The 23,510-nt window shown below is 55.9% G+C and overlaps 8 protein-coding genes and 1 non-coding gene across 9 annotated transcripts; 6 read left to right on the top strand and 3 right to left on the bottom strand.

Moving 5' to 3' along the window:
- The first annotated feature begins 493 nt into the window (after positions 1 to 493).
- CONPUDRAFT_96619 (uncharacterized protein) lies at positions 494 to 5,619 on the top strand. The gene is made up of 7 exons (XM_007765622.1): positions 494 to 795; positions 853 to 2,198; positions 2,285 to 2,959; positions 3,029 to 3,099; positions 3,152 to 3,186; positions 3,242 to 5,512; positions 5,580 to 5,619. Exons 1-6 carry the CDS (start codon positions 663 to 665, stop codon positions 4,900 to 4,902), a joined length of 3,921 nt encoding a protein of 1,306 aa, XP_007763812.1. The 5' UTR covers positions 494 to 662; the 3' UTR covers positions 4,903 to 5,512; positions 5,580 to 5,619.
- Positions 5,620 to 6,347: 728 nt separating this feature from the next.
- On the top strand, positions 6,348 to 6,917 carry CONPUDRAFT_69526 (uncharacterized protein; the record flags this gene model as incomplete). Its single annotated transcript, XM_007764518.1, has 2 exons — positions 6,348 to 6,743; positions 6,831 to 6,917. 2 exons carry the CDS (start codon positions 6,348 to 6,350, stop codon positions 6,915 to 6,917), a joined length of 483 nt encoding a protein of 160 aa, XP_007762708.1.
- Positions 6,918 to 8,215: 1,298 nt separating this feature from the next.
- CONPUDRAFT_41273 (uncharacterized protein) lies at positions 8,216 to 10,240 on the top strand (the record flags this gene model as incomplete). Its single annotated transcript, XM_007764199.1, has 3 exons — positions 8,216 to 8,519; positions 9,215 to 9,834; positions 9,884 to 10,240. Coding segments are annotated over 3 exons (1,281 nt in total), but the record flags the coding sequence as incomplete, so codon positions are not given.
- A 3,085-nt stretch (positions 10,241 to 13,325) lies between these two features.
- CONPUDRAFT_149295 (uncharacterized protein) lies at positions 13,326 to 15,001 on the top strand (the record flags this gene model as incomplete). Its single annotated transcript, XM_007765621.1, has 3 exons — positions 13,326 to 14,076; positions 14,153 to 14,423; positions 14,491 to 15,001. 3 exons carry the CDS (start codon positions 13,326 to 13,328, stop codon positions 14,999 to 15,001), a joined length of 1,533 nt encoding a protein of 510 aa, XP_007763811.1.
- Positions 15,002 to 15,358: 357 nt separating this feature from the next.
- CONPUDRAFT_t8 lies at positions 15,359 to 15,441 on the top strand. The gene has a single exon. It is a non-coding gene; the product is annotated as a tRNA-His (tRNA).
- Positions 15,442 to 15,637: 196 nt separating this feature from the next.
- On the bottom strand, positions 15,638 to 16,234 carry CONPUDRAFT_44972 (HAD-like protein; the record flags this gene model as incomplete). The annotated part of the gene is made up of 1 exon (XM_007764292.1): positions 15,638 to 16,234. One exon carries the CDS (start codon positions 16,232 to 16,234, stop codon positions 15,638 to 15,640), a length of 597 nt encoding a protein of 198 aa, XP_007762482.1.
- A 290-nt stretch (positions 16,235 to 16,524) lies between these two features.
- Positions 16,525 to 17,574, bottom strand: CONPUDRAFT_161844 (uncharacterized protein). Its single transcript, XM_007765620.1, has 6 exons — positions 17,502 to 17,574; positions 17,418 to 17,445; positions 17,332 to 17,364; positions 17,193 to 17,273; positions 17,079 to 17,131; positions 16,525 to 17,012 (listed from the first exon to the last, which is right to left on the bottom strand). Exons 1-6 carry the CDS (start codon positions 17,544 to 17,546, stop codon positions 16,686 to 16,688), a joined length of 567 nt encoding a protein of 188 aa, XP_007763810.1. The 5' UTR covers positions 17,547 to 17,574; the 3' UTR covers positions 16,525 to 16,685.
- A 195-nt stretch (positions 17,575 to 17,769) lies between these two features.
- On the bottom strand, positions 17,770 to 21,838 carry CONPUDRAFT_116443 (uncharacterized protein). Its single transcript, XM_007765619.1, has 5 exons — positions 19,884 to 21,838; positions 19,712 to 19,815; positions 19,142 to 19,640; positions 18,772 to 19,080; positions 17,770 to 18,712 (listed from the first exon to the last, which is right to left on the bottom strand). The coding sequence occupies exons 1-5, from the start codon at positions 21,592 to 21,594 to the stop codon at positions 17,988 to 17,990; spliced, it is 3,348 nt and encodes a 1,115-aa protein (XP_007763809.1). The 5' UTR covers positions 21,595 to 21,838; the 3' UTR covers positions 17,770 to 17,987.
- Positions 21,839 to 22,369: 531 nt separating this feature from the next.
- Positions 22,370 to 22,753, top strand: CONPUDRAFT_149291 (uncharacterized protein; the record flags this gene model as incomplete). Its single annotated transcript, XM_007765618.1, has 1 exon — positions 22,370 to 22,753. One exon carries the CDS (start codon positions 22,370 to 22,372, stop codon positions 22,751 to 22,753), a length of 384 nt encoding a protein of 127 aa, XP_007763808.1.
- Between the last annotated feature and the right edge of the window lie 757 nt (positions 22,754 to 23,510).

The raw sequence follows: 23,510 nt of genomic DNA, 5'->3' as shown, positions 1-23,510 counted from the left end.
AGAAGGGGATTAGTCAAAAGGAGAGAATGGGGTGTGGGAAGTGGGATATTGGACGGGGGCAACGGTGGCGCGGAGTCAGTTCTGGTGGGGTTGCCGTTAATAGAGTGGGCGGTGAACGGCGAGCTGGGCCTGCTGAAGACGACCCGGCGCCTCGAGGCAAAGCATCCCACCCACCTTTCTTTGATTCTCTTCACTGACAAACAACACTCTCTCCCGATCCCGCTTTCTCTCCTCGCTCTCCCCGCAGGTCTTGTTTGGATCCTTATCACTCCCAATCCGTACCTAATACCCCCTCCTCCCATTACCAATCTCTTTTTCACAGCATACACCCATTCCATCTCATAGTCTCTCCCGCCAACAAGACAGAAAGCTGGAGCGAATCACCCACTACCCTTGACCCCGACATCCACCCCCACTCGTCTGCCATGCCGAGCACGACAACCACAGACGAGACCCACACCCCAAAGAAAAACCTCAAGTCCGTCCTCCGCCTCGGCCCTGCCCGTCCCTCTCTAGACACAGAGTCAGCGTCCCGTTCCAAGCACCGCGTTCGTCCTTCAGCAGACCACGCCCTCCATCGCCAATCCATCTTTGGCTCCGATGCAGAGCTCGTCGACCTCGACATCACCCCCAGCTATCTCGGCCATGGCTCTCTGCGTGGGATGAAGGGCATCGACGCCACCCATCCGCGCCCCATGCGCCGCCAGCCTGTCAGGATGGACGGAGATGGGCCTTGGACTGTTAGTGTCGCGGAGAACCCCAATGATACCAACTCGTTCAGTATCTATATCAAGAGTGCGTGTTGCTTCTTCGTTATCGAATGGGTGTATACTGACAGTTCACTGATAACAGCCCCCACGCACAACCTGACCCTTATGCGCACGGCACACGAGGTCATCGACCTCCACGGAAAGCTCGACGACCTCGACTCAGATGCCCACCCCCGTCTCCCTCCGCTGCCCCTCGACGTGTCCACCATGACGCCCGTGAGCAAAACGAAGCGCAAATCCAACTTCCTCAACACCATCTCGCGCCTCGCCTCCCCCTCGGTCAACAAGGACAAGGAGCGGGAACGCCAACGCGAGGAGCGCGACAAGGAGAAAGACAAGGAGAACCACCGCGGCAAGCTCTCGCGCGCGCCCTCGCACCGCGCCACCCCCACCCCCACCCCGTCGCACGAGCACCCAGACCCGTTCGTGGCAGCCGCCACCGCGACCCTCGCCGCTAGTGCCAACGGCGGCGCGCCCAACGCGGTTACGGGGCTTGCGTCGTACCTCACGTCTGTCTCGAACGACCAGGTGTTTCGCCAGAGTCGTGTGTGGAAGCGCTTTGTGCATGTGCGCCGGGACGACCTCGAGTCGGTGCGCGTCGAGCGTGCGATCAAGCGCGTGCGCTCCGATCTTGCGGCGCATGTGAGCCCCAAGCTGGCTCCGCCTCTCCCGAGCCATTCGCCGAGCGAGGTCAGTGATGCCGAGGGCGAGGCGGACGCTGAAGATTCCGAGGCTGGGCAGCCGGAAGGCATTAAGGAGGAGGCCGAGGCCGAAGCGGAGGCGGAGCAGACCGAGGGCGAGGTCGAGAGCACCGCTGTTGATAGCGAGGCGCAGAGCCAGATTGGGGACGGGCATGAGGAGATCAAGCCTGTCCCGCCAACGCCGATCGACACGGCCCAGCTGCATGGCGATGAGGCGCTCTCAACCCCGACGGCGGAGTCAGCAAACGTGGCATCCCGCATCCCGCGCTCGCAGTCCGCAGACCCATCGAGCCGTCTCTCACGGGCTTATACCTCCTCGACGCTCCAAGACGGCGCGAGCACGTCAGCGACGAATACTGGTGACGAAGACGCTTCATCCATCTCTACGGAAGACCAGGCACGGCGACGACGTAAGAAGTCGCGCGTGCGCAAGCAGAAGTCGAGCCCGAAGCTGTCGCAGCGCAAGGTCGTGATTGACGACTTTGAGATGATGCGTGTGCTCGGCAAGGGCTGCGCGGGCAAGGTCTTGCTCGTGAGGCACAAGAACCACGGCGAGCTGTACGCGCTCAAAGCGATCACGAAGCGGCATGTGCTAGCGCACCAGGAGCTGCAGCACACCCTAACGGAACAGGCGGTGCTCAAGCGCATGGCGGCGGAGAGCAGGGACCCGTTCGTGGTGAAGCTGTGGTGGAGTTTCCATGATAAGGAGAACTTGTTTTTGGTCATGGTGCGTTTATCGGGCCAATGTGCATTTTCGATTTTAAAAAAATGTGTCCGAATAATGAATTGCCATTGAATCCTTATCTATCGCAGGACTTCCACCCCGGCGGAGACCTTGCCACGCAGCTCGCGCGCTGGGGCCGCCTCGGCAGGGACCGCGCGCGGTTTTACGCGGCAGAGATCGTCGAGGGCGTCGAGGGCCTGCACGCGGCGGGCGTCATCTACCGCGACCTGAAGCCGGAGAACATCCTCATCGCGGCGGACGGGCACATCGTGCTGACCGACTTTGGCCTCTCGAAGGAGTTCCCGCGCAAGACGAGCACACTTACCGCGCCGTCGACGCCCTCGGGCACGCGCAGTAATGGCATGGACTACGTCGGAGGCGGCAGCGGCTCGCCGTCGCCCTCTGCCGTGTCCACGCCTACCACTGCCAACGGTGCCAATGGCAGCGCCAACGGCGCGAGCGAGCCCGTGACGCCGCCGTGGATGCACGGCGAGGGCGAGCTGCGCGGTGTCGGGCCGGCGGACACGACGAGCACGTTCTGCGGGACGGCAGAGTACCTGGCGCCGGAGGTGATCCAAGGCTTGCCGTACAGCTACGAGGTGGACTGGTGGAGCTTCGGGACGATGCTGTACGAGATGCTGACGGGGATCACACCGTTCTGGGCGAACAACCACTCGGATATGTATGTGCGGGTGTTGCAGGACGAGTTGACGTTCCCCGATGATCGGGCGATGGATCAGGATACGAAGAGTTTGATTCGGGGGGTGGGTTGCTCTTTTTTATGGATGAGTGCGTGAGGAGGCTGACACGATGCGGTGTTTGCTGTTTTATAGTTGTTGCAGAGGAACCCGGCGCTGCGGATGTGCGAACCGAGGATTAAGAAGCACCCATATTTCTCGATGATGTGCGTGTTGCCTTTTGCATACGCACTGAGCTTTGAGCTGATTTTTCTACAGAGACTGGAGTCACGTATACTATAAACGTTACATACGTAGGTTTTTTTCAACGAAAACCTGCATCGCTTGGTGCTTACCAATTTCTTAAAGCCCCATATATCCCTCCCATCGACCCCTCGAACGCCAGCGATACCCAGAACTTCGACGATACCTTCCTTGACATGGAGCCTATTATCGACGACCCCACCGAGGGCCTGGAGGATGGTCAGACGGACACGGACCAGGATCAGAGTGCCACTGATGGTGAAGACAGCGCGACGACACCGTCGCACTCGCGGAGCCCATCCGTGCATGCTACCGACGACGGGAAAGACGTGTTCGACGGGTACTCGTTCAAGGGCCGGCATTCTGTCATTATAGATGACGAGGAAGACGATGGTAGCGATGAGGATGAGGAAGATGAGGATGACGAGATAGTTGGAGAAGATGAGGATGAAGAACTGCCGGACGTTATCAAGAATGCGACGGTGGACGGCGAGGAGGTCGTGATCCAGCCGTCTCCCATTGACAGGCTGCCTGTGGTGGAGGACGATGAAGTCGAGCAGGAGAGCCGGACACCCGAGGCACGGACGACGGGTTTGCCGGCCGAGGCTGTTATCTACATCGAGGCGTCGCCCAAGGCTGTCAATGCCCCGTTGCCACCTTCGCCTGTTGTCACGCCTCGTTTGGAGCGTCCCAGACCACAAACGCCGACGTCAGCCAACGAGGTCGCGCCCGCACCACCGCCGAAGGACAAGGATGTCAAACCCGCCAAGGGCGCGAAGCCCTCTGGCGCTCGTCATCCTCATCGCAACTCGACGCGGCCAAGGCGGGAGAAGTCTGGCGTGGCCGTATTCGATCAGGAGCTGTCGGACGGCGGCGACGAGGAACTGGGCATGAGCCGAAGTACTGTGGATGACGAGGACGACGATTGGGACTTCATCGAGGCCGTTGACGGCGAGGATCGCAACGGTGCCAAGGGCACGAGCCTATTTGCGCGTGGCGTCGTCGACCGGTACCGTCTGGCCGTCTGGCGCAAGGCGTCGACGCCCACGCAGCGGGGCGGCGCCGGTGTCAGTGGGCGCTCAACGTCGGGCTTGTCGTCAGCAAGGGAGAGCGATATCGAGGGCGGGTCTGAGATAGGGAGCACGTTGATCGGGGACTCGCCGAGTCCGTCGGAGAAGAGGCGTGGGCGTACGCCCGGCGCGCTCAAGTTCCGGAGGAACACGAAGGGTCTGCTGAACGGCGGAGCACGCAGCACTAAGTCGTCAACGACGGGGGCGTCAAACGTTTCGACGCCGACGCGTGGGCCGCCGCCGTCGTCGTTTGCGGGGGCTGCGAACGTGAAGAAGCGTAACACGCTAACGCGCTCGACGTCTGCATCGACGGCCAAGACGCACGCCGCTGCGAAGCCGGTGGCAAAAGGTTCTTCAGCGCACGGATCGAGCACGCTGGGCTCGAGCGCGAGCGCGTTGGCGTCTGCGTCGAGCATGGGTGCATTGTCGTCGTCGATGGCGCCGAGCCTCAAGTCGAAGCAGTCTGCGGTGTCGGTGGGGGCGCGGAGCATGTCCTCGGACCAGTCGAATGGCAACGGCATCAACGGCACTGGCGTCAATGGAGAGCTGGGCACGCCGGAGCTGTCGACACCTGGACCGAGCGTACCGACGTCGCCGTCGCAGGAGGAGCCGGAGAAGCTAAAGAACAAGAAGCTGAAGAAGTACAAGGAGAACGCGGAGAAGGTGTTCTCGTCGATGTTTGCATCGCCTCGGTGAACCGCTGTCTCGATGTCTTCCCTTCATGCCTCGTGTTACGACGTTACGACTGATCCTATAGTATTGCTCTCGCCACGCTCTGCCCTTTTGACCGTCCTTCGTTAGATTATTCCCTGCCCTCCGATCATAGCAGCTCACGTTTGGCTCTCCGAGCGTCGCCGCTCTCCACAAAGAAGTCCAGATCAAGCGAAATCAAAACTTGTACGCTTTATATATCCGAAGGGTTTTTTCTTTTCTTTCATGCATTCGTTTACTTGCGGTTTCCCTTGCTGTTGGAAGTTTACCACTCACACAATCGTTTTTTGACTCGTCTCTTACGCCTACTGGTATTATCCACTTACTCACCCTCCCTCCTTATCCCGTTTCTACCTTACGACTCTTGATCTCTCGCTCGCCCGTTTCTTCTCTACTCGCTTTATACACTAGCTTCGCAGCGGGTGATAACTCGTCTCTCTTATGCTCACTTTGGATTGGATCGACCGAAACTTTTACAGAATCTCTTATCTAGCGGACTCATGGTGTTTCTCCTCTTTCCTTTCACTCCAGTTTTTCTTCGCTGTCTTCCTACTACCCTTTAATCCATCCTTGACGTCTATTCTTGCGTTTGCATCTGGATTGAAGAACGAAATCGTAATGATGACTCGATGAGTATCGATATCTGCTCGTTGTCTGCTCACCGTCTCTCACTTGTCAGCCTCGCTGTCTAACTGATGTGGGAACGACATGAATACTAGTCAGTCCGTAGTTCCTCGCTTGATGATCAATCGATCAACCTCGACACCAAAGGCGCACAAGAAATTGTGTCGACTAGGAAGGGATTGAAGGGCAACATGGGGATGAACACGATTAACCGCATAAGTTAGAGGTAAACTTTGCAACGAAGGTCAAGGATCGGGATAGTAGGATGTCAATTCTGCACGAAGATGAACTGGACAGATAGCCTGAGTTACCAGGAGGCGAATGCTAGTTGTCTGGGCAGTGCGATTTGGCTTTTATAGACTCCGATAATCCACCCGACCGGTGGCTGAGCGCTGAGCGCTAATCTACATTAGCCCGTCATCGCGTCATCAGTCTTCACCCCCAGTAAGAACCGTACTTGTGTAAATATAGGGTAGTCTAGACAAATATAGAATGATCTAGGCTTCTGTGGTGATCGAGCCCGATCAAGCGTCGGCTAGTGTGATCTAGGAAGATCGAGTTTACATTGGTCACGTGATCAAACGCGTCGGACGCGCGTCGAGGGTGGTCTAGGAGAGCCCTCGCCCGCTAGATTATAGTATAGTGGCATATAGATGTGTTGTAACGTACAGAATATAGTGTATGTCTGTGCATTCGTCTACTCTATCAAGTCTCTCTAAGTCCCAACGCTTGACATACGAAGTACACGGTAAGATAATAGCCCCTATCCTTATGTGCAGACGAAATTTAATGTCTACAGGCCCACCATGCCCGAGCAGCGCGCTAGGAGGCTCTGTATATGTCCTCACCACGTATCTGGACTCCCCAGGGACATGAGCCATACCGAATTTTACCGCCATATCGAAGGCTATGATGAAAGGAATAAGAATATACTGAAGACTTACAGCCATAACCTCAAAGCTACCGGCCCTTTCCCTCAGATGCCGCGTAATCCAGCACGCATACAGTCGACCAATAGAGCTCCTGAGACGTCCGACGACGCAGCGAACGTACGCGAGAGCCAACGCGCTCGTGTGGAGGAAATTGAGGACGAGGATATGTCCCCACCTCCACCTCCACCTCGAGATCCTGACGATATTATCATGCGCGACGCCGACGAAGAGGAAGAGCCTGAAATAAATAAGCCCGAGGGAGACGATCCGGTGAGCATATACGCTCAAATAGACGAGCCAGACTGACTATAACATTTATCTAGAACGAATGGCTTAGATATATGCGCAGTCAATCAGCTGCAGGACTACCAGGACTTCGATACCCACCTCCCCGACCCTATCCCGACCCAGATATTGAAGAACTCACCGCTAGCGCTCGTATAGATAAGCTCAAGCTCAATATGAGCTATATCAACCGTATGAAGAACGCGTCTTTTGACCATCCAACAGCTAAGCTCTCGGAGGAAAGGCGCCATAGGCTCAGAAACCCTCTAGCAGAGCCTCAGCCCATCGACGATCCCGGCACTAAAATGGGGATTAAAACATACCTAGGCCTCGAACATTCGTCTCAAGCATCGTACGAGGCCGTTAGGCAAGCCCACGAAGAGTGCTTCCCCGAGGCTTCGCCCATGCCGACGTTCAAACGGACCGAAACTATCATAGAAGAATATACGGGCGTCTCACCGATTAAATACGACATGTGCTGGGGGTCTTGCGTTGCTTTTACAGGCGACTTGGAAGATGCGAACGAATGCCCCGAGTGTCACAGGCCTCGGTACGATCCGTTTCTTTTTAATTCGACTGGAGACAAGAGAGCTCGTACCTTTGAGATTAATCCCCCCGAGTTCATGATACAGGCGCTCTATAGGGACAAGGAGAGCGCGAAGCAGCTTCGCTATCGCTACGAAAGAACTCGGAAAGTTCTCGAGCTTCGAGCTGCGAACGGCGGTAGAATTCCTCTCTGGGAGGACTATACCGAATCGCAAGAATATCTTAACGCAGTCGATAACGGGACGATCAACGAAGATACTATTCTCATTTCGACTGGTATGGACGGCGCTCAACTATATAGGTCTACAAAGTCGGATGTCTGGATTCTTATAATTATCGTCGAAGAATACTCACCGGATCTACGCTACAAGAAGAAGCACGTCCTCGTCGCCGCCGTTATTCCTGGCCCCAACCTTCCCAAAAATCTCGATTCGTTTTTATTCCCTTTTTTCTATCATCTAGCAGCTGCACAGCGCGAGGGCCTCAAGGTGTACGACGGATTCCTTCAAGAATATCGTACCAAGTGGCTACACCACTGGTTCGCTCAAGCAGACGGCCCGGGACTCACGTATTATAACGGTATGTGCGGTCATTCTGGCAAGAATGGTTGCCGTCTTTATTGCGGTCTACTCGGGCGAAAAACACGGCGAGGCAATACATACTATCCAGCGCTCTCAAAGCCGCTGAATTACTCTGTGCGCGGATCGGATCACCCGGACGTCCCTGTGGACGAACTCCCTCGCCCTGGGTCGGAAGAATATGCTCAGAATTTACTTACTGTTGTCAGCTCTCGGACTGAAGCGCAATTCAAGAGCAGGCGTAGGGCTACCGGTGTCAAGAAGCCTAGCATTCTACTCGGACTCGACTCGGCGCACACACTACCTGTCCCTCGATGCCTTACTCCGGATATTATGCATCTGGCTGGTCTCATTAGTTCGTTGTTTATTCATTTCTGGCGAGGTACTCTCGAAACTGCAGGCGCGCTCGACGATCCGGATTCATGGGACTGGAACTGCCTTGGATCTGCTGAGGTTTTCAAGGCGCACGGGCTCGACATTGTAGCCGCTGGGCGGCATCTTCCTAAGGGTCACGACAGAAAGCCTTCGAACCTCGAGGAGGATATTACTTCTGGCTACAAGACTTGGCAATGGAACTTGCTATTTTTTGGCCTTGATCCTGGTCTACTGTACGAAGTTCTGCCGCTCAAGTACTGGAGTGAGGATGAAGGAGAATCCAGAACTTTTGGTGTCGGCGTGTCGGCTAGGTAACGGCGTGTCGGCGGCGTGTCGGCGCGATACTCATGGCTCGTTGAGTGTCATCCAGGCCACACTAGAATCAACTCAGACGATGGCTCTCGTCATACTACTAATTAGTTGGACAGGATATAAATGATGACGCTCGTTATAATCTATGTCATCACGTCATTTATAAACGGCACAGTAGTGTAGCATGTAAGTCTACGATTCTTGTCCTCGACGCTAGTGTTCGATCCAGCATTTAAGCCATTTTTTGCAAGCTGCGGGGATTTTTTTGGCTGTCACCAACAAAGTCCAAAGCCGACGTCAATGTCCACTCAATATCACGCACAGATCTCGGAATATTCGTCTGAAACATGATCAAACACTGCCCTGTTCGTTTATACAGTCATAAAGGTGCTCTGGATGAAATAAAACAAACGGAAATAAATTAATGTAACCACAGAAGGTGAACAAGTGGCTATCTTGTGCTCGGTCAGGTTCAAAACTGTCCTGCCGTCCAATTGTTCAAACTCTGAAACGAGATCCCGCTCTTATACATCCAGAACGTTCTTTCGCGGACCAAATCGATCCTCTCTTTCGAAGATCCGTTGCAAGTCTTAAGAACGTATGGAGAGAAAATCACACCGACAACGCCGACAACGACAAGCCGAGAGATAAACTACTGTCGACTCGTCCGAGGCTTCCGAATAGTCTGTCAACATTCTATTACCGAGGCCGAGCTTCGAGAGGCGAAGCACTGCTTCGATACATTCTATCAGGAGTTCGAAGATTTATATTACCAACGCCGAGAGGATCGCCTATGTTTTATTCGGCAGAGCATCCACCAGCTTCTTCATCTTGCCTCGGAGGTCGTTCAGAAGGGCCCGCCGATTATATACGCGCAATGGACTATGGAGCGTACGATTGGAAACCTCGGTCAAGAAATTCGTCAGCCATCTAAACTATACGCGAACTTGTCTCGCGAGGGCGTTCGGAGGTGTCAGGTAAATATACTCAAAGCCCTGATCCCTTCCCTTGATCCCGAGCCCGCTCCTTCGTCCATGCCTTCTGTGGACGTTGGAGAGGGCTATGCGCTTTTACACAAGCGCTCCAGGCGCGAATACAAACCCTCTGGCGTTCAAAAAGACGCGCTGAGCGACTGGCTGGGCAGAGAATGCCCCGAGTTTTGGATGTGGGGGCGTGCTAGGCTTTCTGACGGACAAGTGGTGCGCTCTGCATGGCGCGAGAATACTTACATTCAGGAGAATATTCGCATCTCTCGCCATGTCAAGGTACTTTTCACTTGTTTTCACACTTGTATCATGACTGATTATTATTTAGATTGCTGAGGAGGGTCGTACATTTATTGGAGAAGTCCTGTACTTCGCCCAGCTCGATGTGAAGGACGAACAGACAGGGGAATGGAGATGGGAAGGGGTTGCAGTAGTCGAGCTTTACTCAGAGCCAGACTCTGACCTGCTCACTCTATCTTCTCGGACGTTCGCGACTTGCAAACGTCTAGGTCCTCAATATACTCACGTCGTCAACATCAAGCAGATTGCAGGGGTTGTAGGTATGGTCCCACATCGGCCGACTTTGCTCTCGGGGATCGAAGAGGATCGCTTTTATATGGTCGAAAAACCCGGGCTGGACGTGGCTACATTCGTCGGAAACGACGAGGAGGATGAGAGGGACGAGGACGGAATGGATTTCGCTCCAATTAATGTAGTATAGTATGTTCTATGTATGTTTTATTCCAGCATATATCTCCCAAACGCGCCTGTGGCTCTCAGCCACCGAGACGAAGCTTTAGAGTTTCATGAAATCAGCGGGGTTTGAATTTCCCGAGGCGCGGAATCGCTTCCCCGAGGCGCGGCCCTGCATCGATTTCCCGACGTCGGGTTCCGAGCGCGTCATCGGAGCCCGAAATGAAAGAATCCCCGCTTGATTTGGTAAGCCCCTGTCGATCAGCGAGATTTTGTGCTCGTGCTCTCTGCCATCCCTTCGTCTTTCCCTCTCCCTCCCTTCCCTTCCCTCCCTCCCTCATTCGGTTATCAGCATGTCCTCCCCTCCGATCTTCTCATCCGACGACACGGCCCACGCATCGTCCCCGATGCACGAGCTGGCGAGCTCGCTTATGCTTGCACAGGGCCAAGCTCAGTACCAGAGCTCGGGGACGGCGCTACCAGCATACGGGAACCTTCAAGCGCAGAACACAGCGAGCGTAGGCCATAGTACAGACTCTCTATTTACTCAGAACAACCTGGTAAGCTCTTTGTGCATTGTTTTTGGTCGCTAACTTCGTTTTTAGGCTGCATATATGCAGCAGTTTATAGCACTGCAGGCGCAGATCCAGCCTCAAGAGCTGGCTATGAGCCAAATCCAGCCGCTGCTAGCGAGTCCGACAGCCGTACAAGACGGTCTCAAAGTCGAGACAAACATTCCGTGAGTTTTTCTTCATTATATGCGCGCATTTAACTACATTACAGGCTTTTTTTTTAGTCTCCCCAACGTACTCGCTCCCTCCATCGCCTCCAGCACTCCCTCAAAATCCATCTCGTCCTCGTCTCCTCTCCTCCCTACCGCTCCTTCCGTCCCTTTCATCAATCCGGACGCCTCAAGACTCACGAAGATCGCCTATTGGACCTGGCTCGATTACAAGAACGCGAAGGGAAAGGCTGGGACTGGCGCGGCTGTCAAAGCGCGAGGGAACCAGGGCTACCTTGAGCTCGAAGATGGTACGATGCCCGGCAAGGACTTGCTCGACGCCGTCCGCCACGAGTTCAAGAGGATATGGCGGGAATGGGATCTCGAGAAGAACCGGCAGAAAGGGTATATTTTACCTTCGAGCTGGGAGAACCTGCCGCGACAGCAGCGCGCTGACTTTGTCGCCGAAATCGTGGCGATGTTCCCTTTCATGGGCTACTGCCATGGCGCCTGGAAAATACACAAGCTCTGCGCAGTCGACTATCCGAGCTTCGCCCAGGACTGGATCGACGAAAACGGTAGGCTCAAAACGAAGAGTGGGCGCCGTCCAGCGAAGCGGCCTCGCGTCAAGAAGCAGCAGGACGACGATGCTATGGTCCTAACCACCGGGACGAAGCGCAGCGCGTCCGAGGATGTGGCTGGTGACGCTGCCGGGTCGTCAGCTTCGAAGAGATTCAAAGGTATATTCTCTTTCTCTTTTTATACGACGCTAACATGTTATTCGCTTTTATAGTCGACGTTTCGTACACGCACCCCGCGATCGACGAGGATAAAAACGACGGTGAGCTAATTTTATTGCGCATATATGCTACTAATCTTTATGTACATATAGCTGCCTCCTCCAGGGCGTCGTCGCCCAATCCTGAGGCCGAGCGCGAATCCGCTGCGCTCGACATGGCGCGCAACTCGGAGTCGCCACCGCCGCCTCAGGCTGTTCCTACGAGCAAGACGGCCATCGCGCTGACCAAGGGAAAAGAGCGCGCGATCGGGGAGACTAAACCGCTCCCCGAGAGCAGACGTTTCATTCCGCCAAGGTAAGCATTTATCTTGTCCATCCGTCTCTTATACTCATTATACCTTATATACATTAGGCCGACTACTGGCCTCGCTAAGGCGGCCCTCAAAAACGTCCCCCGTCCTCAGCAGAAGAAGGAGAGCCCTCCCACCACTGAGGAGGCTCAGCCATCGACCAAAACCGGGGAGAGCTCGTCTCCCGTCGAGCTCACTGCGTCCCCGTCTACGCCCGTCGAAGAAACCGGGCCGAATGCGACCACGGTAACGGAGGTCGCTGAGCCTGCCGCTGACCCGCTGCCTGTGACGGCCCCACCTAGCATGGTTGCGCCAGTGGCTGGTGCGCCCTCGACCATGGCCAGCCCGGATATATTCCAACCAACGACCAAAAAACTCGGCCGGTATGTACTCTTCCATCTCGCGGATATTGCTAATGCATTGTATTAGTAATCTAGCTGCATTCCGCTGGCTCGAGGACACGAAGGACCAGCCCAACGAGCAGCGCACGAAGACCAAATTCGACCATTTCTGGACGAAGGTCTTGAGCGCGGAGAAGCGGAAGGTTTGTTGTTCTGCTACAGAGTTTTTGCTATATGCTGACTATTATTTAGCTATATAACGAGGAGTCTGACAAGCTCGTAAGTCCAATCGCTCACTTTCTTACTCTGACGACTGGCTAATATATTCGTATAGAAGGTCGAAGGCCAATGGAACCCCAAAGGCCCGGCTTTCCTCGCTGGAACGCGCTACTAGAGCCGACACCCATCGCTCGCTCTGTCCTCCCCGCACGTTCTGCGCGCTTTTTTGTCTTCTTGGTACCCCCACCCGTCGTATGATACCATTCTTTGGGACTCTTTCGTGTTCTGGACGATTGTAGACTAGTATATGACGATGTACTAATAGTTTTGCAATGTATTTTGGTCGCTAGACGATTAGCTAGCGCGCTTTTGGCGCCAATATCGAGCTCATAAGCTTCCTATGTGTGACTATAATCTCCTATATTGACCTATCTGCGACTAGACGCGTCGCTGACAATACAGATTTGTATTTGTATAGTGTAGTCTAGGATCCCTATGCTTTCCTATACCATTTCCTAGACCGTGCTAGAGGTCTGTCTAGTTTTGTACCAATTTCAAGGTAGATCTAGGATTTCTGAGATCGCGCTATATTCCTAGATATTACTATATATGCACATACACCCCTATATCTACCTTGATCTAGCCTATATACAACTATATATACCCACGGTCGCTTCTGACTGGGCTTCACCACACGCCCTCGAGCCATGAGCAGCAAAACAGAAGACCTTAGTGCCACTGAGCTACTTCCAGAGGCCGACGAACGCTCAAAGGACCCTGAATACGCATATCTTCTTGACAACGACTACTCAGCCTGGGCGGACAGGGACCACGGTTTCCCCGCTGTCGACGTCCGCACAGATCGCTCAAAATGGGTTCTCGACTGGGACAAGGGCGTCGAGAAAGTCTCGAAGTCCCCATCGGAGGTGATCATGTGGACCTCAATATACCGACATTCTGCCTATGTCGACAAGAAGCTTGGTCGTTCGGCGTACAAAGTTCTGAGGACGGCAAAACTCAGAGCGCACGACGGTCATCGAGGGACCATGGAGCAGCTCAGGGAGCTTTTAAAGATGCCCGAGTACAAACAGTGTAGCTTCCAGGATTGGTTTAGACTCGTCAGCGCGGAAAAGCGGCGGAAAACGCTCGATCAAATCTTTGAAAATACGTGCTGGCTGGCTTCCTTCGGTCAGGACTGCCGCGTGCTCTGTCCCGAGATCAATAGCACCGCGCTCCTCAAGCGACGAGGACTCGAGCTCTTCGATTTCTGTGACCGCTTTGCCGAGAGCATGGGCTCATCAAAGGAAGACGACCCGTTGCAAAGACTTGGCAATATGCTCTGGAACGACTGGTGGTCTAGTGCACGGCGACCGGAAGATAGCAATGTCAAACGCGACCAGTACGAGAACTACAGCTTTATGTACGAGTTTTATACCTACTTGAGATTGGAATTTCTCGGTAGGTTCTCGTCGATATGTGTCGAACGATCCTTCACTTTGCACATATAACCATTCGACTAACTTCCATTCGTCAGATCAGTTTGTGTTATGTGCTCACAAGACCGTGATGAAGGCATGCCTTGAGAACATGAGTCACAGCGACTCGTTTGTGCCGCGCTTGGTCTATCTGGCCGGTCCACGAGGGGTCCAGGAGCTCTTGGCTACAAGAAGAGAACTCAAGAGCCGCGCAGGTCATTCGTGTGAATACTGCGATCGATGCCCGGAAGACATCGGCAACAACGTCAAGTTCCTGGTCTGTAGTGGCTGCAAACGCAAGCTCAAATTCGAGTACTATTACTGTTCCAAGTGCGTCCCAAACTTCTGTTGCCCTTGCACGTCGTATGTGCCGACCGTGTACATGGTACGTTTCTAGAGAGTGTCAGAAGTCGGACTGGCCACAACACAAAGTACACTGCGGAAAGGAAAAGGTATCCAAAGGCCGCGATGAAGGGCGACCGGAGTATAGGCAATCGCTCGGGCTGCTCCTCCAGTTGGGATTCCAGAAGCAATATCCCGACGTCGATTATACACTCTTCCAGGTCGACGCGCCCCAAGGCTACAAAGTCATGTTTCTCCACGACGAGGAAAAGCGGGAAATGTTCAGGGAGAAGCGCGCCATGGTTGCGATGGATGCAGATCGGACCGGCCTCGACGTGCTCGCGAAGTGTCTGGTGGATGCGCTACAGGAGGACACAGCTAACTCGGGAATTACCAGGGACAACATCCTCCAGCAGCTTAATGAGGAGTACGAGGTCGATGCGAGGACGTGTTTGGAGGCGCTGGAGGCTGAGCTTGCGATGGAAGGCGATGAGGACCGGTATAGTGGGATGGTGATTATCGCGCATGACGACGAAGGGGTGACTGGTGATATTGGGTCGTCGTAGTGGCCTCGAGATCTATCTCTCCGCCAAATTTAATGTAACGTTACATCGTCAAATCTGATACCTGAGCTCGTGTTCACCTCGTGTTAGTGGCAGTTGTTAACCTCTCATTCCACAGCAGATAATGGCACATTAATATGGCAGACACACCATGACCGTAGCCCAACCGAGTAATGGTTCTAATTAGGTTTCTTCGATTGGTGTCTGGAACTCTCTTTAAAGCAGCTGGTAACGGCTTACTTTGGTCCTTGAATACCACAGGACGACTAGCGCCACATGTCGATTTTTGTCTTTCCAAACACGTGATGAACATGGCAAAAAGCGCGTCATATACCACCCGGAGCCTTTCATCTTCAGTAAGTCCCTGTCGATTAGTGGTTAAATCACCCCGTTGTGGAATGCACAGGACCGTGGAGCCGCAGGTTCAATTCCTGCCAGGGACAATAGTTTTCTTGTCCCTCATCACGATGTTGAAAGACGACAAGTACTTTTTTGTGCATGGCTCAAGGATGCGCCTCTAAAACAATCATTTTAATGTGTCCAAAATTGTTCCAACTATACAGGACTCATACATAGCCTTGTATTATCGTCCGAACACTAATCGTGCGTCACATCGGGCTACTATAAAAACACATCCAGCTAATCTCTAAAAAGACCACGAAGAGTCTGCGCAACGTGCGCCATATCATCGTACACCACACCTCTAAATCCCAACGAAGCAGCGGCACCCGTATTCTTTGCCTTGTCATCAAGAAACACAGATCGACTCGGGTCTATCCCCGACTGCGCAATAACGTGCTCATAGAAGCCAGTCTCGGGTTTACACAACCCCACCTCGGCAGAGATGAACACTCCGTCGAACACCGCCCAGTCGTCGAACCGCGTCAAGAGGTCCTCGAAGTCCGGGCGCGATATATTGGACATCAGCAGCACCCGAAACTCCGGACGGCGCGCTTTCGCGTCGCGTATGATCGCGAGCAGCTCCTCGTTGATGCGCAGCGTCGGCCGTGCCTCCGCGTAGAAGCCCTCCACGTCTGCCTTGGCGAGGCCCGTCTCGCGCGAGACGGTCTCGTAGAAGACGTCCTCGTCGGTGATCCTGCCGCATTCGTAGTCGTGCCATGCGGCGGAGGTGAACAGCACCTTGCGGGATAATTTGGATGTAGGCGGGGGTGTCCATGTGAAGAGGACGTCGCCGATGTCGCAGACGAGGGTGGTGTAGCGCGGGGATGTGCTCATAGCTGTTGGCATGGCTGGATGGGCGACAAGATGAAGGTAAGTAGCGTTCAGAGGGGGTGGGCTAGGAAGGCTTTATGCGCTCTAGCTGACGCAAACCAAAATCTGGCAGTTGTGCATTGCGGGGTTTGCGAGACAGGCGTGTTCATAATCCCACTGAATCAGATTTTGAACGTACCCAAGCTTGCGAAACGGTAATGCGTCAACTTGAAATGTTGGTATCCGTGTCAACTGAAGGCTACGGTGACCGCATATAAAGAACGACCTTCATTGTCATTCATACGAAATGCCTATGCAGACTAGATAAAGCTGGTTGACTAGCAAATGTCGGTGTTTGCCTGAAAGTTAGCGATTACTCCCCCTTGAGTTCGCCGCCATGGTTATAGTCATGCTTTTCTCGTCATCCGCACCACGACTCCTTCACACACATGAGATTGAAGCACTGGTAACTCACTCAAGCGCCCCGTTGCACACTTTTAGGAGCCCACGCTTGTGGCTCATCGGTCGCGTTCTGGCGCGCCAAACGGAATGGATCTTGAGCCCGACTGGTCGATTCCGCCGTCCGTTCCTGTCGCGGCGGTGGTGCATGTGCTTGTTCAGCCTCTTGCGAGATCTCGGTGTTGTTGAGGTGCGGCTGGGGTTCGTTGACCTGGACGTCATCGACGAGCGGCTGTTTGGGGTTCGGCGCCTCGATCGTGACGTGTTCTTTAGCGTATCGCGCGTCGATAATGGCCGCGTTTATCCGCACGCGTTCTTGTCGCATCACGTCTGCTTGGAGTTCCTGCCGAGGATTCACACAGAAGAATCAGAAGGACTCTCGATAATATTTACCGGACAAGGGACTCACGGCGATTGTGGGCGGGTGCGGACGAGTATGTGTCAACCAGGACGTCCATTGTACTGTGGTTCAAAAGGTTTGAGCGTTTTAGGTGAAGTAGAGGAACGAGGGCATCGTACGTACCTGGAAGCCTCCTCTTTCCATCGACGTACGTCCACATGTCGCCTCCCTCTCTATACTTGACCGTCCGCTTAGTTCGCTGAGCTGCATGAGCGCCGTGCACACGTCAGTGGGGAACTTTCAAGGAGAATCATGCGCTGACCTGCCGACGCGACGCGTTCGTAGTACTTGTTCCCTACGACGAAAAACGTCAGTTCTCCTTCAGGGATGGTAGCTGGTTGGTCATACCCTCCAAGTCGCGACCTACGAAGCCAGTCTAGGAAGAGAGTGAGATGAGCTACCGCAGCTTGGGTTTACGGTGCCGAGACTGACTGGGCTGAGAAATCGTCTCCATAAACGCGTAACGAAAGAGGACATAGTGAGGTGCGTTGGATTCGCGACTGCAGGAACTTGAAGAGGTGATGACGGTAAAAGGCAAGATATATTGCTCCCGGTATGACGCGGATATGACCGGGCGCTCGGGCCGCGGCATTAGCCTTGCTCACACTTCACTCTTTGTTTTGCATGCACCAGCTAAATGTGCATTGGCTTGGACTCTCAAGATCTCACTTGTCAATCCCATGTTTGAATGCATGTTTTTATTGTTATCGAGCAAGGGACAGATACAACGGTGAGCAAATAAGCAAAGCATAAGAAAGACGCAGTAAGAGAGTTTAACGAAAAGAAATGAGCGAGGGTAAAACTAGTGTTAACGATAATGTTAATGCTGAGAAACTCGTCGTCCGTCTCCGAAACCCGTACGATGCTCTAGATACGAGCCTAAAACCAGAGACCATTAAGTTAATTCGACCACTCCTCTCAGTCGGTGGCATGTAGACTGCCGCGAATCATCTTCACCCGATCCTCGATAGCGTCCAGCGTCCGCTCGATGCTGCCAAGCTCCTCGTGAACACCGCCAATTGGTCCACCGCCCAAGTGATCAGGCAAGGCCCCCGCCTCGTCACCACCCAGCCCAGGAATCCCCGCACCAACCCTCACCACGCGCCCATTCGCCATCTCCTCCCACACACCCGTAACGATCCCCTGCACCCACCGCTCCCTTTCCTCCATCTTCCGCGCCTCCTTCCGCCTTCCAACCTCCTCGCGCCGCCCAACGAGCGCGAGCGTCCACACGTTCGACAGCACGAGCACGACAATGACAAAATACAAAATCGTCGTGCTGCTCGACTGGTCCCACGCGTCGCGCAGCAGCTCGAGCGCGCCCGCCGTCGACCGCGTCGCGACGCCGTACGCGCCCTCGAACGTCTCGTACGCCCACTGCAGCCCGCGCGCATTGCGCTCGTGCTCGCGCGCCTGTGCCGCGCTCACCGCGTCCACAGCCTTGCCCGCGCCGTCCGCGAGCGGCGAGCCCGCGGGCGGGTGCTCCGCCGCGGGCGTGGCGGGCTCGACGGGCACGACGGCGGTGGGGTCCACGCCCGAGGGGATGAACTCGGACGCGTGCTCCTGGATGTACATCCGCATCGCCTTGTCCAGGTCCGCGTGGTACACCTTCTGGCCGTCGATGGCGCTCCGCTCGATGACGCCTGTTTCACGCGTGGTGGGTTAGCAGCGCATTGGACGGCACAGCGCGACAAGGACGCACCCTTGATAAAGCTCCGCCCCGTCCACTCCACCTGCGTCGTGACGACAACGCGCGTCGCGACGGCGCCCGCCCACATGAGGCACGTGCGCGTCTTGACGGAGAACACGCCGCCCGAGGGCACGTCCGGCGTGCGCGTCGTCGTGAGCATCACGACGTACTCGTCAAAGTCGCAGTGCACCGTCTCGTCGCGGATCTCGCACTTGGTCTGCTTCGGGCCCATCGTGTTGTTCAGCGGCTTGATGTACGACATCGTCCGCGCGAGCAGCTTCGAGTCGCCCGACATCGGCGCCCAGTCGGCGATCTGCACGTCTGCGCGCGCGGTAACAATAATAATAAGCAGCTGTGGTGCGGTGGGGAGGGGACGACATACCGAGCAGCTTCTGATCGACGCGCATAAAATCCTTGATGAACCCGCTCGCGAACATCAGATTATAGATCTTGTCCGGCGTCCCAGGCACCACCGTCTCCAGCGCCGTCTCCGTATAATGCCCCCCGCTCTTCGCACACGCGCACTGCGTCACCTTGTTCTTCACCGGCGCCGGCCCCTTCTCGACCACACCACCACCACCACCAGCGCCGCCCGCACCCTTCTCCACACCAAACTCCCCATCGGACGCGCCCGCGCCCGGCCCCGCACCGACGAACGAGCCGTTGCTCGCGCCCGGCCCCGCACCGGCGCTCGCGGCAGTCTCGATCTCGGGCCGCGCGAGGCGCCATATGTTGGCGATCACGTCGTGCGCGGTGTCGCGCGCGAGAAAGGACGCGAACGTGTATTTTGCCTGGCGCGTCGTGAGCTGGATCGCGTTCGGGATCACGAACGCCGTCATCTTCTTCTCGAGCGATGTGATTTCGTACATGGGGATGCTGAGCTGTGGGCGTGGGATGATACGGGTTAGATGTGGGCGAGGGAAGTGGAGAGGGGAGGGGAGGGGAGACGCACGTCGGTGATCCACCCAAAGATGTTCGCGTGGAAGCAGATGTGGTTCTCCGAGATATAGAGCCGTCCCTGGATGAGAATCTCGCGCTGCAGCGCACACCCGTAATCTACGCCCCCACCAGTCCATTAGCACATCGAGATCTTCAGAGCAGAGAAAAAGGAAGGAAAGACTCACCCTCGATCAAATAGTCCCCCTCCGGAATACTCGGAAACAGCTCATGAAAATCCGCGTTCCGCTTACTACTCGCGACCGCGAAACCCGTCACCGGAATATCGCCCGCCTGAAACCCGAGCTCGTCGTCGTCGTCGTCCTCATCGCTCTCCTCATCCTCCTCCTCGCTCTCGAACCCTCCGCCGCTCCCGGCACTGTCGTACCCCCCGCCCCCGCCGACACTCACATCGCTCCTGCTCGCGCCGATAGGCCGGCTCCCGCCGCGCGGCGATCCTACGGAGCTCGGCGCGCGATGCGCACCGGCGACGGAGCCGACGCTCGCGGACGCGGTGTGCTTCGTGTTGTTGTTGGCCCTGTTGTTCCCCCCGTTCGCGTTCGCGTTGGGGTTGGGGCGAGCGGGGAGCGCAGGGACCGGCGGCACACTCTGCTGCTGCTGTTGCTGCTGCTGTTGCTGCTGGGAAGACCCCGGATGCGCCATCGCCATCCCGCTCGCGGCGAGCGCGCCCGCGATGCCGGTGCCTTTGCGCCCGGGCGAGGTGGCGGAGACCCAGGATTTCTTCTTCTTGGGCTGTTTCTTGTCCCCGCTCCCGCCGGTGTTGTTGCTGGTAGCAGAGCGGTGGGAGAGCGCGGAGGTGCTCTCGTTCGGGCCTGCGCTCTGGTTCTGGTTCTGATTCGCATGGACATGGGCATGGGCATGGGGGGTAGTGAGCTGCGTAGGCGACTCGACGAGGCCCTGTTTGTCGGGCACGGGCGGGGGAGGCGCTACCGCGGCAGCAGCCGTCGTGTCCATGGGATCGGCATTGGACCGCGCGACGTCGATCGCCAGCGGGGTGGTCTGGCTTCTTGACGACGAGGACCGGCCGCTGCTCGTCCGGCGCTGCACGTCGGGCCGGAGGCGCTCGCCGTTCCCGTTATTCCCATTGGCATGGGTGTTGGTGTTGGTGTTGGCGGTGACCGTCGCAGACCCGCTCGTGTACCCGTTCGCACCACCCTGCCCGTTGCGGGGATGGTCCACGAACCCCCGCAGATTGCCCGTCGAGCTCGCGGGCGTGAGCGCGCGCGACGAGGAGTCGCCCCTGCTGCCCGGGCGCTGTTGGACGAATCCGCCCCACTCGTCTAAATTCTGGCTGGCCCGTGCGCTGCCGTTGGCGGTGGCGAGAATGTCGTCGGGCGTGCCGAGCGCGTCGGCGGTCGCGGGGCGCATCATGGCGTACGAGAGCGCGTGGCGGTCGGGCACGGAGCGTTCCTGGGACTTGGGCCGGCGCAGCGGGGCTTGCTGTTGCTGGTGTTGGTGTAGGTTAGGGTCATAGCCGTATACGCCGTTCGCAGGATTATTGTTGTTATAATTGGCGTTCGTGGGATTGGCGTTCGGCCCGCGTGCGTAGTCGCGCCCTATGACGTCCTGCGCGCCGCCCCCGTTGGCGTTGGCGTTGGGGGTGGTGGGGGACTTGGTCATGGCGTTGTCGAACTGCAGCTTCGCGGCGCGCGGGGAGGGCGGTATGACGCCAATCTGCACGCTCTCGCGCGTGCTCGTCGAGTCCGGCGTGCGTGCGCCGCTGCGCCTGCCGGTAGTCGGGCTGCCACCGCCGCCGCTGGCACCGCTCACGCGCCTCTTGTCGTCGGGGCTGGTGGCAGATAGTTTGGCGCCTTGGGGTGGTTGGGCGGTGGCAGGCATCGTCTGTGTGCGCTGGCGCGTGTATGGGAGGGACGGCATGCCGAGGCCGAGCTGGGATGTGGACGTTGCTGAGGTTATTGAGGATGGGTTGGTGCTGGATGAGGTTCGCTGGTGAGTGTGGGAGTTGGTGTTGGTGTTGGAGTTGAATGTGGAGTTGCGAGCAGAGGGAGGTGGTGAGGTGGATGTGGAAGGGAAACGAGTGACGTCGAGTGAGCTCTGGGTAGAAGAAGGATCGCGAGAAGAGGGGGCGGCGTTCGCAAAGGGGTCCAAGGAGGCGAAGGGGTGGCTCGAGGTGGAGGAGGAGGAGGAGGGGAGGCCGTCGCGAGTGTTGGTGTTTGGCGTGGACGGGGGCTTGACGAGCTTGGAGAAGAAGCTTGGAGCCATTTTACTCTAATGAAAGTAAATGCTTATTGGTCGTTGCCGTAACACGCTACTGAATGTGAACCGTGATTTGCGAGAGACGAACCTATTGCAATTGCCGGCGCAGTAGTCGGTTCGGTTGCTAGGATTCCGCGGTGTTTGAGCTCGGTTTCCACGGCTGCTTCAACTCAGGAGTCGGCAAAGGGGTGTTTGAGTGCAAGAGGAGGAGGCGAGGGGGGAGGAGGAGGAGGGGGCAAAGGTGGTCTGATGTCGCAAAGGGGCCAGCGACGTAATTGGTTCCGTCCCTGTACAGCAATTCCTCAACGCCAGGCTAAACTTTATCCATGAGTTCAAACATATTCCTCTCATACAACTCCCTCTGCTATGATGACTTAGAGCGCTCTGGTGCTGGTTTTCTAGACTATAAAGGAGAAACTTTGGCTAGGAGAAGACTATGGCCTTCTGCACGAACCTCATCTTATCGCATATACTTGTGTTAAACTTAGAAAAAGAAGCACACCCGGCACCGGACGACATAAGTATTCTTAACCCTACCGACATGGGCGGAACCGCAGCACAGACCTCCGTGCATCGCCGTTGGAAGACTCGAATGGCGCTCGTCATATTTTCAACGCAAGAAGTAGATCAGCTCGACTACATACGTTCATCCTGGCACCTGTTCCTCAACAACCCTGCACTGTCGAATACGATTCTCCGCAGCTCGATCGAGGGTGTGCTTACCAAATGCAACCGGTCTAGCGCCTCTCCCGACTCCCAAGCTTTCGACCAAGTGGTCTGCGCTCTGCTCATTCAGCTGCTCAAGCCCAACAGCTATTAAGCATTGATATTGACCCGAAATCTCAAGGACCCCTTGTGCCTCCCGGGTTGATTGCTGAGGAGACTGAACGAGTCCCTGCAGGTTGCAGACCTTGTAAATTTCAAGGCGAAAGCTCTAGATGCTTTGGTCAGTGCGACGGGGAAAGTACCTGGCGGCGTTTCGTCGGAAAGCTCGGTACCGTCGGCGACTCGGGTAATTACTAGCTGACAGATTCGCGTCGTGGCCCACTGGGGTGGATTGACGACTTAGCGCACACTAGAGGTAGTACTTGCTGCGCATCGTTAACAGCGAAGAGCCCGGAACTGCAGAATCATGATCGGCCATCCACGTTGAGGACGAACGCTGTGGAGTATGGAGTGGATGAAGGATGAATGAATGGATGCGTGAAGACGGCTTTCAGGAGTGACATGGTGACATTGAATGATTGACGTGGATGTCGTCAGTGTCTGCCAGAACGTTCGACACAGGCGCCCGATCTCACCACTTTCGTTGGCACGGGAGCAGAGGATGGACATGTCGGTATCGGATCGCATCATAGCCAAGTCAATCCCGACGGCTCTGGCTCGCAAACTACGGCCGAAAACTGGAAAGGGGAGAGTGTGAGCGAGAACTGCGACCTACAGGCTTGTCAGGGGGCGAGAACTATGTTTACAGGCGAGCAGCATGCGGTGGTGAGCCATTTTCGCAATCTTGGGAGGAGACACGACTGCACCTGGGAAATGGAAGAGTCGAGATCAAACTCTGGAAAACGATTTGC

Source organism: Coniophora puteana (genome assembly GCF_000271625.1).
Source record: "Coniophora puteana RWD-64-598 SS2 unplaced genomic scaffold CONPUscaffold_1, whole genome shotgun sequence".
In the NCBI taxonomy this organism is placed as follows: domain Eukaryota; kingdom Fungi; phylum Basidiomycota; class Agaricomycetes; order Boletales; family Coniophoraceae; genus Coniophora; species Coniophora puteana.
The sequence above is the reverse complement of the archived record's forward strand: the minus strand, read 5'-3'. Positions and strand labels throughout refer to the sequence as shown.

What these genes read in the sequence shown, in the direction of transcription:
- CONPUDRAFT_161844 (XM_007765620.1), bottom strand. Translation starts at nt 17,546, where the DNA reads ATGTCCTCTTTCGTTACGCGTTTATGGAGACGATTTCTCAGCCCA. An exon ending in GGAGACGATTTCTCAGCCCA is followed by an intron (nt 17,446 to 17,501) that starts GTCAGTCTCGGC and finishes CTCTCTTCCTAG; the next exon opens with ACTGGCTTCGTAGGTCGCGA. An exon ending in CGTAGGTCGCGACTTGGAGG is followed by an intron (nt 17,365 to 17,417) that starts GTATGACCAACC and finishes TTTTCGTCGTAG; the next exon opens with GGAACAAGTACTACGAACGC.
- CONPUDRAFT_96619 (XM_007765622.1), top strand. Translation starts at nt 663, where the DNA reads ATGAAGGGCATCGACGCCACCCATCCGCGCCCCATGCGCCGCCAGCCT. An exon ending in CGAAGAGTTTGATTCGGGGG is followed by an intron (nt 2,960 to 3,028) that starts GTGGGTTGCTCT and finishes GCTGTTTTATAG; the next exon opens with TTGTTGCAGAGGAACCCGGC. An exon ending in CACCCATATTTCTCGATGAT is followed by an intron (nt 3,100 to 3,151) that starts GTGCGTGTTGCC and finishes ATTTTTCTACAG; the next exon opens with AGACTGGAGTCACGTATACT.
- CONPUDRAFT_116443 (XM_007765619.1), bottom strand. Translation starts at nt 21,594, where the DNA reads ATGCCGTCCCTCCCATACACGCGCCAGCGCACACAGACGATGCCTGCC. An exon ending in TCTTTGGGTGGATCACCGAC is followed by an intron (nt 19,641 to 19,711) that starts GTGCGTCTCCCC and finishes CCACGCCCACAG; the next exon opens with CTCAGCATCCCCATGTACGA. An exon ending in CGTCGATCAGAAGCTGCTCG is followed by an intron (nt 19,081 to 19,141) that starts GTATGTCGTCCC and finishes CCGCGCGCGCAG; the next exon opens with ACGTGCAGATCGCCGACTGG.